A 12,241-nucleotide genomic window follows, 5' to 3' on the forward strand; every position below is an offset into this window, starting at 1 on the left:
CTCGCGCGAGTACCTGAGCTTCGGGTGAGGCGGCGGCAGGAGTTCCGGCCACGTGTTCTCCGTCCGCCGTCCCATCGTCGCCGCCGTGGCCGTCGTCGCCGCTTACCAACGGACACTCCACCTCGTCCTCCTCTTCCGCCCTCCCGCCCCTCGGTGAAGTCTCCTCCGCCGAGTTGCCGAGGCGCACGCGGCGCCATCCCTTCGCCCGCTCCACTTCCCCTCCCTCGGCTCGCCTGCCGGCGCTCCTCCTCTTCCGCTCTCGCCCGGACGCGACGGGCGCCGCCGCCGCGGGGTCACGCTTGCCGGCGCCGGTCTCGGCTTCCCCGCGCCGGGCGGGAACTCCCTCATCCCGGCATCGCCGTCCCGGGCCGCGGCGCAGACGTTTCACCGGCGCGTCGGGGACTCTGCCCCCCCCAGCCTCCTCCTCATCCTCCTCAGGCTCGCCGCCACCTCTCTTCAGAGCCATCGTCCTCTTCCCGAGGGCCCCCTGTGGTGGCCGCGGTGGTGGTGGCGGCCGCGGTGATGGTGGCGGCCGCGGTGGTGGTGGCGGCCGCGGTGGTGGTGGCATCCTGGCAGCGGTTTCCTCGGGGCCGATCCGGGGACGTCCTGCGGCATCTCGGTCGCGCTTGCCGCCGCGTGGCGTCGACTTTCTCCCGGCTACAGCCTCCACCTCCTCCACCTCTTCCTCCAGCTGCTTCACCTCCTCCACCTGCTTCACCTCTACCTCCTCCTCAACCTGCTTCACCTGCTTCACCTCCTCCTCCTCCACCTCCTTCACCTCCTTCACCTCCACCTCCACGACCTCCACCACCTCCTGCACCTCTACCACCTCCTTCACTTCCTTCACCTCCTCCACCTCCTCCACCTCGTCCACCTCCTCATCCAACACCACCGCCGCCGCCGCAACAGTCGTCCCTCCTCGTCGGGTGCGAGAGTCATCGGGGTTGGCTTCACGGTCGAGTCGGGGTGCTCGCTTCTCCGTGGAGCCGCACTGGGCTCCACGCTCTCCCTGCTCTTCCTCCTCCTCTCGTGCATCGTCGCTGCTGCACCTTGCACGGCCCGGCCTTGGTGACGAGGTAAGAGGAGGAGGAGCCGTGGAGTCCCACGGGGTTGCCCCCTGCTGCTGGGGGTCAAAGGGTTAAAGAGAGAAAAAAGCGCCACTGTGAACATCGGCTCGGTCCTCCCAGCATGCCCTGCACGTCGCACAATATCGCCACATAACTGTGCGTGTGGAAGAGGGTGGCAGGACGGTGCACGTGTAACACTCGTGCCTAACATCAAGAACAATATGGGTTGGGTGGCCTTGCCGTTTGTATGCTCTCCCACTTTTATGCGGAGTGAGTGCGTGGACTTTGTATGTTCTCGCCCTGTTCTGTAGAGTGATAAGGCTACGCGCGTCCTCCAGGCAAGGACATGTACGTACGCTTGTAGAAATTTCGTTCACACCGTACATGTCCGACCGTGCCAATCGGCGGTGTGAATGCGGCACACGTCGCGGTCGTGAGCCCACGTGGGCGCTGCCGCGGCTCTGGTCGACACTCACTCGGGTCGCCGGCGCAGCGCGGCACCCCCGGCCTCCAACCCCGACGCCGCCTCTCCGCCTCCAATCACCGCTGCATCGTCCTCCTCCCTCGCGTTCGGCATCGGCCCCTCTACCCGCCGGTGCTGTCGCTGCCCCCCCTGCCGCCTCGCCCACGCCGGCGCCGGCACGACGCGGCGCGCCCGTCGTGTATATGGACCGCGGTATTTCGAGCAGCGTGAGCGTGAAGAACGCCGGAGCCTCCTCGGCAGGCGCCGGCGCCTCCCGACGGCCGACGTCGGCCGTCGCACCGTCGTCGCTGTCGCCTTCACCTCGTTCCCAAGCGGCGACATCGCACCGCCACGGTGCTTCGTCCTGCCCCGTCTCCGTGGGGTTCGCCAGGTTTCGGGCGGCCCGTCCTGTGCGCCGCTCTGGCGTTCGGTCGCGACCGCGCCGCCCCGCCCGCGGCCTCTCTGCCGGGGCCTCCCCGGCGACCGGTGCTGCTCGACGTCCCGTCGCCTCCACCCGCCGGGCGCTTCGTTCCGGAGCGACGGCGCTCGCCTCCTCGCGCCGACAATCTCCCGCGCGTTCCGGCTCGGCTTCCGAGCGCCCGACCGCCGCGGCCTTCCGTCCGGCGTCCTCCGAAGCGCCCGGCAAGACCTCGGCAGCGGCAACGACCCACGCGCCAGCCGCCGTCGCCGCGGGGGCGGCCACCGCCGCCCCTCCGGCCGCTCCTTTTGGCCGCCCGCTCCCACGGCCCCAGCGTCGCGCGACGAAGCCCGGAGACGTTGCACCACGATCACCCCCGCGGTCCGCGGCCTCCCGTAGAAAGCCGTCGGTCCCGCGCGAGTCGCCACGCTCCGGCCGCTCCGATGTTCGGCTTGGGCCTCAGCGATCTCGACCGCTGGGCTTCGCCCGCGGCGTACCCCGCGACGTCGCTCGGCATGCGGCCCGCTCGTTCGGGACGCGTCTCCGCCCTGCTCCGTCGCCACGGCGACGTCAAGATCGCCGACACTTTCGCCGTCCGCAGGCGTCGGCGTGGGCGGCTTCCGCCACCCACGCTCCCGCAATCGTTACCCGCAACGGGCGGGTCCGGGATGCCGAGCTCCGTCGCGTCCGGGCGTCGCGGCGCTCCCCGGCATTTCCCATCCCGTGGCGGCTTGCCGCCGGTGGCCACGGCTTGCGGGCTCCCCCGAGGTGAGAGGCGAGTGGCACGGCTCGGGCGAGTTCACCGTCTCGACATCACGGTCATGTCGTTGTTCTCCTTGTGTTGTCTTTGTTGTTGTTCTCGTTGTTGTTGTTGTCCTGTTGTGCTCCTCGTTGTTGTTGTTGTTCTACTTGTTGTTCTTCTTGTTGTTGTTCTACTTGTTGTTGTTCTCCTCGTTGTTGTTCTACTTGTTGTTGTCTCCTCGTTGTTGTTCTACTTGTTGTTGTCTCTTTGTTGTTGTTCTCCTCGTTGTTGTTCTACTTGTTGTTGTTCTCTTTGTTGTTGTTCTACTTGCTGTTGTTCTCCTCGTTGTTGTTCTCTTTGTTGTTGTTCTCCTCGTTGTTGTTCTACTTGTTGTTGTTCTCCTTGTTGTTGTTCTCTTTGTTGTTGTTCTCCTTGTTGTTGTTCTACTTGCTGTTGTTCTCTTTGTTGTTGTCCTTGTTGTTGTTCTCCTTGTTGTTGTTCTCCTTGTTGTTGTTCTCCTTGTTGTTCTTCTCGTTGTTGTTCTCCTTGTTGTTGTTCTCCTTGCTGTTGTTCTCCTTGCTGTTGTTCTACTTGTTGTTGTTCTACTTGTTGTTGTTCTCCTTGTTGTTGTTCTCTTTGTTGTTGTTCTCCTTGTTGTTCTACTTGTTGTTGTTCTCCTTCTTGTTGTCTCCTTGTTGTTGTTCTCCTTGTTGTTCTACTTGTTGTTGTTCTCCTTGTTGTTCTCCTTGTTGTTGTTCTACTTGTTGTTGTTCTCCTTGTTGTTCTCCTTGTTGTTGTTGTTCTTGTTGTTGTTTCCTCGTTGTTCTCCTCGTTGTTGTTCTCCTCGTTGTTGTTCTCCTCGTTGTTCTCCTTCTTGTTGTTCTCCGTTGTTGTTCTCCTTGTTGTTCTCGTTCGGCACTCCCTGAGACATCACGAACCTCACCACCATTTGTGGCAAATTCAAGCGAGCCTCCCGATCGCCGCGCTTCCGCAACACTGAAGCTCTCCCGCCCAACGACCGATCCGGCGGCATCGACGCCGGCGCGGACAATCTGACGGGCGCCGTCATCTCGCCGCGGAGCGAGGCGCCGTCGGCCGGCTCGTCGCGACGATCGTCCGACGACGACCCCGGGGCCCCGGATCGTCATCGATGCCCGCCGCGTGGCCACCTCGACGCCGCCCCACAGCGGCGGGCATCCGTTGGCGCGACCCTCGACCTCTCGCGCCGATTGCCCTACACCCCGTGATGTTCGGCCGGGGTTTCTGCAGACGCGAGCGACCGCCGCCCTTCCCTCCCGCTTCCGCCGTGAGCATCGGGACGGCGTCCGTCTCCGCGCTGCCTGAGGCTGCCCCCATGCGGCCTTGGACAAAGTCTTCAGAAGCCTCAGCGGTGGCCTGCAGGCCGGGCCTTGAGCTACAGGCATCGTCAGACTCGCCGACCGCCTGCGAATCTGCGATGTCCCCCTGCGCTTCGTGCCGTCGCGTTTCGTGTTTTGCGGTTGTCCCTTCGTCGTCGCCACCGTCGCCGCAGACATTTTGGGAGCCGCGGCCTTCGTCTCCGGCCTCGACGGCTCCGCGAGCAACGTCGCTTCTCCCCGCCTCCCGCCGATTCGCTTCCACGACCGTCGCAGCGGAGCCGGTGGCGCTCGAACCCTCCGCCAATTCTGCTAGCGCCGCCACGGAGATCTGGCGAGCGGCGACGTCCTTCTCAGGCGTGCGTGCGTTTGTAGGGCGCTTCCCCTCCTCCTCCTTCTCCCCTTCCTCCTTCCCCGGCTTGTCCTCCTCCTCGCCAGCCTCCGACTGTGCGGACCCAACGGACGCGGCCCCCGCTCCACCGTCGTCAGCCGCTGGCGATCCTCCTCCCGTACGCCCCCTGCATCGAATGGCCGCGCGACGCGATGACAGCCCGATGCTTGGCTTCAGCCTCCTCTGCCCTCCGCAGCCGCGCCGATGCATCGGCGACGCCACCGCCGCTCACTGCCAAGACCGGAGCGTCGGCGGGTGCCTCAGGAGGAATCCGCGGCCCGTGGGCGGTGCTCTCCACGGGAGTTCTGTCGCCTCGGGCTTCTGCAACGCTCGCCTGCAAACCCCATGCCTCCGGTTAGTGCGGTTGGCTACGTGCGGTGCGAAAGAGGTTCAACGTACACACGGACGTACCCGCACCGGTGACGGTGACCGGTTCTCCCAGGGTTCCCCGCGTCCTCTCCCGGGCGGACGTGCTCCGAATCGCCGGCGACGGGACCGTCGCCTCGGGGGCTACCGCCGGCGCCCCGCCCGGCATCCCCGGTGGATGAACCGGCGGGCGAAGTTCCCGCGATTCGTGTGTCCGCCCCGTCGCGCTCACCGCCTCGGCGCTCTCCCAGCAGAACCTCCGCTTCGGTGTCGTGGTCGTCGCCAGCCGCCGCTGCCGCATCTGTGAATAGTTGAACAAAGTCGCGTGTGCGTGTGATGTGCGTGTGATGTGCGTGTGATGCGCGTGTGATGCATGTGTGATGCGCGTGTGATGTGCGTGTGATGCGTGCATCCCATCAAGAGGGACGCGCCAAGCGACGGTTACAAAACGCGACGGCGCGATGTGCCAAATGTTTCGTTCCACTTGCCGGGAGATTTTTTTTCCAGGAACGGAGGAAAATAAAGACGAGCATGGAGAGAAGGTCACGGGGTCGCCAAGAAGGGCCGACGGTCAGGATTCACCACAGAGTGGCCGCCACCCCTCGAGATTTGATGGGATGATGTCGAGGGGGTTGCAGCGATGGAATCGGCTCATGGTGGGTGGATTGCCGTGAGAGGTGGCGGTGGCGTTGGCTTGGGGATTCCTCCATCCAGCAGTGGATCAATCATGACTAATGATGAGTTTATCTTTTTAGATTATTATTCATGGGTGTCCTCCGATGGTACAGACATTAGACATGATGAGTTATAATCGTGGTTTCACGGGTCGCGATGCGGTGGTGAAATGTTAACTACCTCGCCTGGTATGCAGAAGGTCGCAGTTTCGATCCCGACCCTGAAGCTTATATATTTGCGTATCTCTCCCCGTGGTCGCCTGTGGATTTTTCTCCAGGTTCTCCAGTTTGTCCCTCCACGATTAGAATCGACGTCACGTGTTTATAGACTATTTGGCTCCTATAAATTTCCACGGGGCCTTACCTGGTAAAATACATTTTAAAATTTCGTAGTTTACAAGATTTACACGTAGGCTTTCGCGAGCAATATCATAGTAACGAATTGGCACGTTCCGTTTTCGTTACAAACCTTACTAATTTGCTGTGTCGGGTTGGTGGCGGGTTTAACGACACTTTTATATATTTACGCGATCTAACCCAAAAAAAACTCTTATGGAGTTCATAAGATGTTGAACATCCTTGACGATCTACACAAACAAGATGGCTACCACCAAATTCACCTGGGGTTGAGCAGCTCTCCCTGGGTACTGCATCCATCACAATTCTCGCCACATCCTTCCCCTTCCCTCCTCCTCTCCCTCCTCTCCCTCCTCTCCCCTCTCCCTCCTCTCCCTCCTCTCCCTCCTCTCCCTCGGCTTCCCCTCCCACCCGGGCTCCCCGTCCACCCCTCCTCGGCCCGACCGCGGTCCCCACAGACAGGGGTTCTGCCACCTCAGCTCCTGGATCCGTGCTCGGCTGTTCCTCCGCTGCTCCAGGGTCTCTGCTCCAGGTGGGTGCCACAAATTAGTCAACGTCGGAGGGAAGCGGCAAGGCTGTGGGTTTCTGTGTGAGTCTGTGGGTCTCTGTGCGTGTCTGTGGGTCTCTGTGTGAGTCTGTGGGTCTCTGTGCGAGTCTGTGGGTCTTTGTGAGTCTATGTGTGTCTCTGTATGAGTCTGTGGGTCTCTGTGCGAGTCTGTGGGTCTTTGTGCGAGTCTGTGGGTCTCTGTGCAAGTCTGTGGTTCTCTGTGTGGGTCTATGTGTGTCTCTGTGCGAGTCTGTGGGTCTCTGTGCGAGTCTGTGGGTCTTTGTGCGAGTCTGTGGGTCTCTGTGCGAGTCTGTGGGTCTCTGTGTGGGTCTATGTGTGTCTCTGTATGAGTCTGGGTCTCTGTGCGAGTCTGTGGGTCTCTGTGTGGGTCTATGGTGTCTCTGTGCGAGTCTGTGGGTCTCTGTGCGAGTCTGTATAACTTGATTTGGTGCGTCTTACAATCTGGACTGCTAGGAAGTGCCCAGCATGCATGGTGTGTGGTACGCACCCATTCTCTTTCTCGTACCAAGTGAAGTCCGGGGCAGGCTCCTCCTGGCCGTCTCCATCACGGTCGCCGTGATCGTTTTTGACTTTTATCTTCTTCGATTTCCTGACTTTTTTCTTTTCTAGGAAAAGTAAAAAGGACAAAGTGAACCAACCACGTGGGTTTGCGACGACGCGGGTTCGCCGACGTCGTTTCAAGCGATGTGCCAATTGGGAGCCTCCCTAGACGCTAAGAAGAGACGCGGCTGCCGCTGTCGCTGGGCTACTCGCGTAGCCGTCGGTCGGGCGTGCAAGCCGTGCAACTGCATCTGACCCGGGCGTAGAGCCGTAATCCTGCAACGCTCGCGTGAAAACCCCGCACCTCCCGTTAGCACGGTCGGCTTCGTATGGTGTGAAAGAAGTTCAACATACGGTACACACCCGCAGCTACGAATCGCATGGGTGGCTTCGTATGGTGCGAAAGAAGCTCAACGTACACGCATAGATACACCGCACCTCCAATTATAACGGTTGGCCATGTACGGTGCGTAAGAAGTTCAGAATATACGGCACTGTAGCAAGGGCTGGTGGATTGCACGAATTCGTGAAGCTTCCTCTCCCCTTTCCTCTAGGCGTCATCAGGGTATCATGGCAGCACAGCCAGTGGAATTGGACTAATCGTCATCAGTTTCCATCCATACGGGGGTGGAGTATCATCACCCCCCCACCCCGGCTCGTGTGAGATTTTCTACGGGATTCTCCGGTTTCCTCCCACGGAGCGTTCAAATCAGTCACCGATGGAGCTGGCCAAGCATCCCAATGCGTAGGACCGCAGAGCTTGGACAAGCAAGGGTTTTGATCCCCCATCGAGTTTGTGGTGTCTCTCTCTCTCTTTCCTCGTGGTCGCGTGGATTTTTCTCTGGGTCCCAGAGAACGTGAGCAAGAGAGAGAGAGGTGTGGGGTGCCACAGTGGCTATGAGATGTTAACTACCTCGCCTGGTGTACATGAGGCACGTGGGTTCGATCCCAACCCAGATGCCTGCTGTATATTTGGAGTTTGCGTGTCTCTCTCTCTCCGTGGTAAGGCCCCACTGGGCTAGGTAGCTCTTTATTAGAAGCGACCTGGCTATCACAAATGATAGCTCAATTTAGTGAGCTTATCATCATCACGTGGAAATTCATAGCACCAGCAAAATACTCTAAACGTGTGACGTCAATTCTAAATGTGGAGAAAAATCCACGGGACCGGGGGGAGAGAGACACCGCAAAAATATACAGCAGGCGTCTGGGTTGGGATCGAACCCACGACCTCCTGTGTACCAGGGGAGGTAGTTAACATCTCGGCACCACGGTGCGTACCATGCACGGTGTGTATTGGGCGCGTCTTCAGGAGGACTGGAGTGGGGAAATTGGACCGCGAGGGGGCTGGAGTCCAGGCCTCGAGCCACGGCCCATGCCAACCCTACGCGGTGCCACCGCGGCGCTCCGCGACTCCTTACCCTGCGCCGCCTTCCCGTCCGGCGCTTCTTCCGTCTCCTTCTGCTCCGCCTCCTTCTCCTCGTCGTTCCGTCTCCGCCGCCTCTCCTCGTCTTCTTCTCGGCGACCCCGCACGAACCTCGCAGCCCCTAGGCGCAAAAATCCACCGGCGCGATGGAACGGTGCAAATGATTCACCCCTCCGGCTGCAATGGCCGCAAGGGTGCAAGGGCCCTGTCACAGTACCAGCAATAACAGCAGCACCAGCAGCAACAGCACCAGCAGCCACCAGCACCAGCAGCAGCAGCAACAGCACGCACGACGCTCATCGCCCTTCTCGCATGTGTGCGTGCTACGAAACCTGGCGACCCGAGTTCGATTCCCACTCGCGGCCAACACCAGTGACGACTGTCTGAACCGGCCCTGGGCCTCCCCTAGGTCGACTCAGCCTCAAATGAGTACCCTGCTGTGGTGTGCGTATACATCACCACTGGGTGTGGTGTTGGCTACTCACCCCACCTTGTGCCGTGCCGGCCTTCATAGGTGCAACTCGCCAACAGCACTTGCCCCAACAGTCTGTCAAAGGCTATACGGGGGATCTTTGTCTTTCGGGGTGGTCGGGGTGGGAGGTGGGGGGTGGGGGTCACGTGTCGCTCACCTTCCAGGAACCGTTTCCGAGGAGGCAGCGTCGTCATCACCACCCCCCGCGCCGACCGAGCCGCCCTCCGGAGCAAGCGGCTGATCCACGCCATCGCCGCTCGCCGCCTGTCCAGAGAGTCTCCATCTTTCCGTTTGCTCGTCTTCTCCTCCTCTTCCTCTTCGCCGCCGGCGTTCCGGACGGAGCGGCGCTGCCAACTTCCGCCGCCGCCGCCGCCGCCGTTGCCTCCCTCGCGCCTCTCGCCTCTCCCGCTTCGTCTTTTTCCCGCGCCCTCGTCGCACGCTGGGTCCTCGCCGCCGTTGTCGCCGTCGTGGTCGACGCCGCTCAAACCACCCTCCTCCTCCTCCTCGTCGTCATCTGGGGCACGAGCGTCGGTGGCGAGAGGGGAGCTGTTACGTCACTGGGGGTGTGTTGTATGTGTAGTGACTCAACTCGGAGACAATAAGACTCGGAGGCACTTCTTTATTTAGCAAGCACCTTTGGGATAACACACTCCCTGCGTGGGTGCACACTATTATAATGAAGACCGTCTATTGTCGGCGGCACTACTTAGTCAGGACAGTTGGTAGGCCGTCTGACTAGCGGCGCCCCGGGATAGTGAAGACGACGACGAGATGGTGACGATGACGATCTTGAGTAGTACGACGGGGATCCCACATCCAACAACAGCCCCGTGGTCCCCCACAGGGATCCCTCTTATACTCCCAGCGCGGCCTCGCTCCGCCCCCGGCCACGCCCCCTTTCCGGAACCTACCAGCGGGTTTCCGGCAGAGGTCGCAATCGGGTACCCGATATCCGTACCCTACCCAATACCCGGCTACCCATACCCGGCCGGGTGTGGGTACCCGTTTGCGACCCTGGTGCCACCGGGTACGGGTACGGGTATGGGTAGGCCGTGAGTCACTGGTGAGTAACCGTTTGTCACTCATTTCCCAACGTCTTGTCTCTTCTCACAATTCAAGTTCCTATAATCAACCCACCCACGCCTGCAACATGGCTTCATCCCAGAGGTCGCAATCGGGTACCCGTACCCGTACCCTACCCGATACCCTGGCCGGGTCTCGGGTAGGGTATCCGTTTGCAACCCTGGTGCGGCCGGGTACGGGTACGGGTAAGGAATCAAAACCGGTTTGCGACCTCTGGTTCCTGGGGCTTCCCGATGGGCCCCTTCTGTGACCTTTCCCCAAGATGTCCCCCGCTCGTGTCTATCGTGGCCTGCTGACGTCAGTACTGCCATACGCCGCAGATTCCACTTTTTGCCAGCAGCCGGCGCTATGCCACTACACCTGTATGTACGTTGAACTTCTTTCGCATCGTGCGTAGCCAACCGTGCTAATCGGAGGATGCGGGGCAAGGACAACAAACTAAAACACAACAAGCAGTTCTTGAAGAAATTAGTTTGTCGATCTAGATGATGATTTAAAATTGCACAGCTAAAGTGGCTTCCTAATATCGGAAGGAAGAGTGTTCCAGACGGCCGCAGAAGCGCGTCTGAAAGCGCCGCGCGATGCGGTGACCACCGTCTTTGATTAGCCACAAGCCGCAGCTGCTGTTGCTGCTGCGAGGATGACCGGAGTTCGCGTGTTGGTTTATGAACCACACAGCGGTATGTACGAACCACACAGCGGACACAAAGAATTCCTGCCACGTCATTCGCAAGAGCAGCCCGACGTGTGTGTGTGTGGCGGGTGTGACTGGCCCCATTTTTTTCAGGATTCGGAAGATTACACTGCAGATTACTTAAATTGCGATCACGAAAAACACAATCGTGGTCATCGCCCCCCTCACCCCCCCCCCCGACCCCCCCGGCTGTTGCAAAAAAAACGACTCCGGATCATTCTAAAAGGAGAGTCGCGAGACCGATGCTCCGCATGCAGGCCAGGAGCTGAGAGTCAGCTTTCTGCTGCTGCGCAGGGACAGCTGCCGATTGGAGGGGTAGGGGTTGGAGGGGTGCACCCCGTTCAATGTTTGAGATGAGATTCTGCTGCAAGCAAGCAAGCGCATCTCTACAAACTGGCCTCACCCCTCTTTAGTTTCGTCGGTGGCCCTGGTTCTGTAACTTTTAGTTTCCTGGCTCTCCGTGCATTGGGCGGGCATTGGGATCCTGGGATGGAATGACGACCAACACACGTTTCGTCAAGTTTTTAAATCCTTTATTTAAGTTCACTGCTTGCTTGCTTGCTTAGGACCGTGCAAATCTTTAGGTCGTTTTTTAACCCACTTCCCGTGATCCAATCGAGCTGACATTTTCCACACAGACTCGTTGTGCGTGACAATTAATGTTCGTGAAAAAATGTTTCCAAAATTTTACACTTTTTAGGACAAAAATACAATATTTAATTACCAATTGCTTAATGCTGCCATGCAATCATCTGACCCATAGGTGGCAGCCATCTCAAGCCAGAGGACAAAAGGACTCTAGCCACCACGCATATAAAGGATTTATAGTGAAAAACTTTGTTTTTACGGGTTATACTTATTAACATCCTTCATTTCGCCGCACGACCACCGACTTCAGGCACGAGCTTCGCTTCGCCAGCCACGAACTTTGTCTTCTCTCTTTCAACCATTTACCCTGTGAAGCAAACCTTCGTTTCCCCGCCCTTTGCGCTTGCATCTTTCCTCCAATGATTTCAAATCTCTGTCTCCAGCCAATCCTTTTCCAGGCCCCGCCCCCCCCACTGTGCCCCCCCCCTGTGCCCCCCCCTGTGCCCCCCCCCCTGTGCCCCCCCCCCCTGTGCCCCCCCCCGTGCCCCCCCTTTCTCCGTCATCCACCCCCATGTAGTCTCTCCCAGATCTGGGGCACCAATCAGAGGCCTTGATTGCCCGACTGCCCGTGTTTGCAGCACAGCGTACGCACTACTGTGCCAGGTACGTCGCTTGTTGCGTTTCAATCTTCACACAAGGACGGAACGCGCATTATACTTTAGAATTATCAAATTATTATTAAATGCAAGTATAGTTATTGTTGTCGTTGTTGTCATTGATTATTCATGAATCATTGCGTGGGCATTTTCGGAAGGCCACGTGGAAATGTGAGCCAACGGAGAGAATGAGATTGACAATTCGAGTGAGAGACGGGGGGGGGGGGGGGGGGAACGAGACGATGCGAGGCGATACAGCTCTCGGGGCGCGGGAGCAAAACGTCGGACGTTGTTGTCGAATACCAAAACGCGGAGGAGAGAAACACCATACCCGACAGTTTGCACGCCTCTTGCGGGGTTTCTTTTTGTTTTCTTCTTTTT

The 12,241-nt window shown here is 59.3% G+C and overlaps 1 protein-coding gene and 1 long non-coding RNA gene across 2 annotated transcripts in view; both read right to left on the reverse strand.

Moving 5' to 3' along the window:
- Nucleotides 1–6,252: 6,252 nt before the first annotated feature.
- LOC133355230 (uncharacterized) lies at nt 6,253–8,420 on the reverse strand. Its single transcript, XR_009756676.1, has 3 exons — nt 8,363–8,420; nt 6,889–7,006; nt 6,253–6,356 (listed from the first exon to the last, which is right to left on the reverse strand). It is a non-coding gene; the product is annotated as an uncharacterized LOC133355230 (long non-coding RNA).
- A 68-nt stretch (nt 8,421–8,488) lies between these two features.
- Nucleotides 8,489–12,241, reverse strand: part of LOC133355031 (E3 ubiquitin-protein ligase TRIM36-like) — a 37,824-nt gene continuing 34,071 nt past the window's right edge. Inside the window, exons 8-10 of the mRNA XM_061572287.1 lie at nt 9,576–9,627; nt 8,997–9,353; nt 8,489–8,544 (exon numbers count right to left, since the gene is read on the reverse strand). Of these exons, the coding sequence (XP_061428271.1) occupies nt 8,489–8,544; nt 8,997–9,353; nt 9,576–9,627 (465 nt within the window). The remainder of the gene's footprint in view (nt 8,545–8,996; nt 9,354–9,575; nt 9,628–12,241) is intronic.

The sequence above is a fragment of the Lethenteron reissneri genome, chromosome 50 (assembly GCF_015708825.2).
Source record: "Lethenteron reissneri isolate LAM-NWPU_2019-01 chromosome 50, ASM1570882v1, whole genome shotgun sequence".
In the NCBI taxonomy this organism is placed as follows: Eukaryota; Metazoa; Chordata; class Hyperoartia; order Petromyzontiformes; family Petromyzontidae; genus Lethenteron; species Lethenteron reissneri.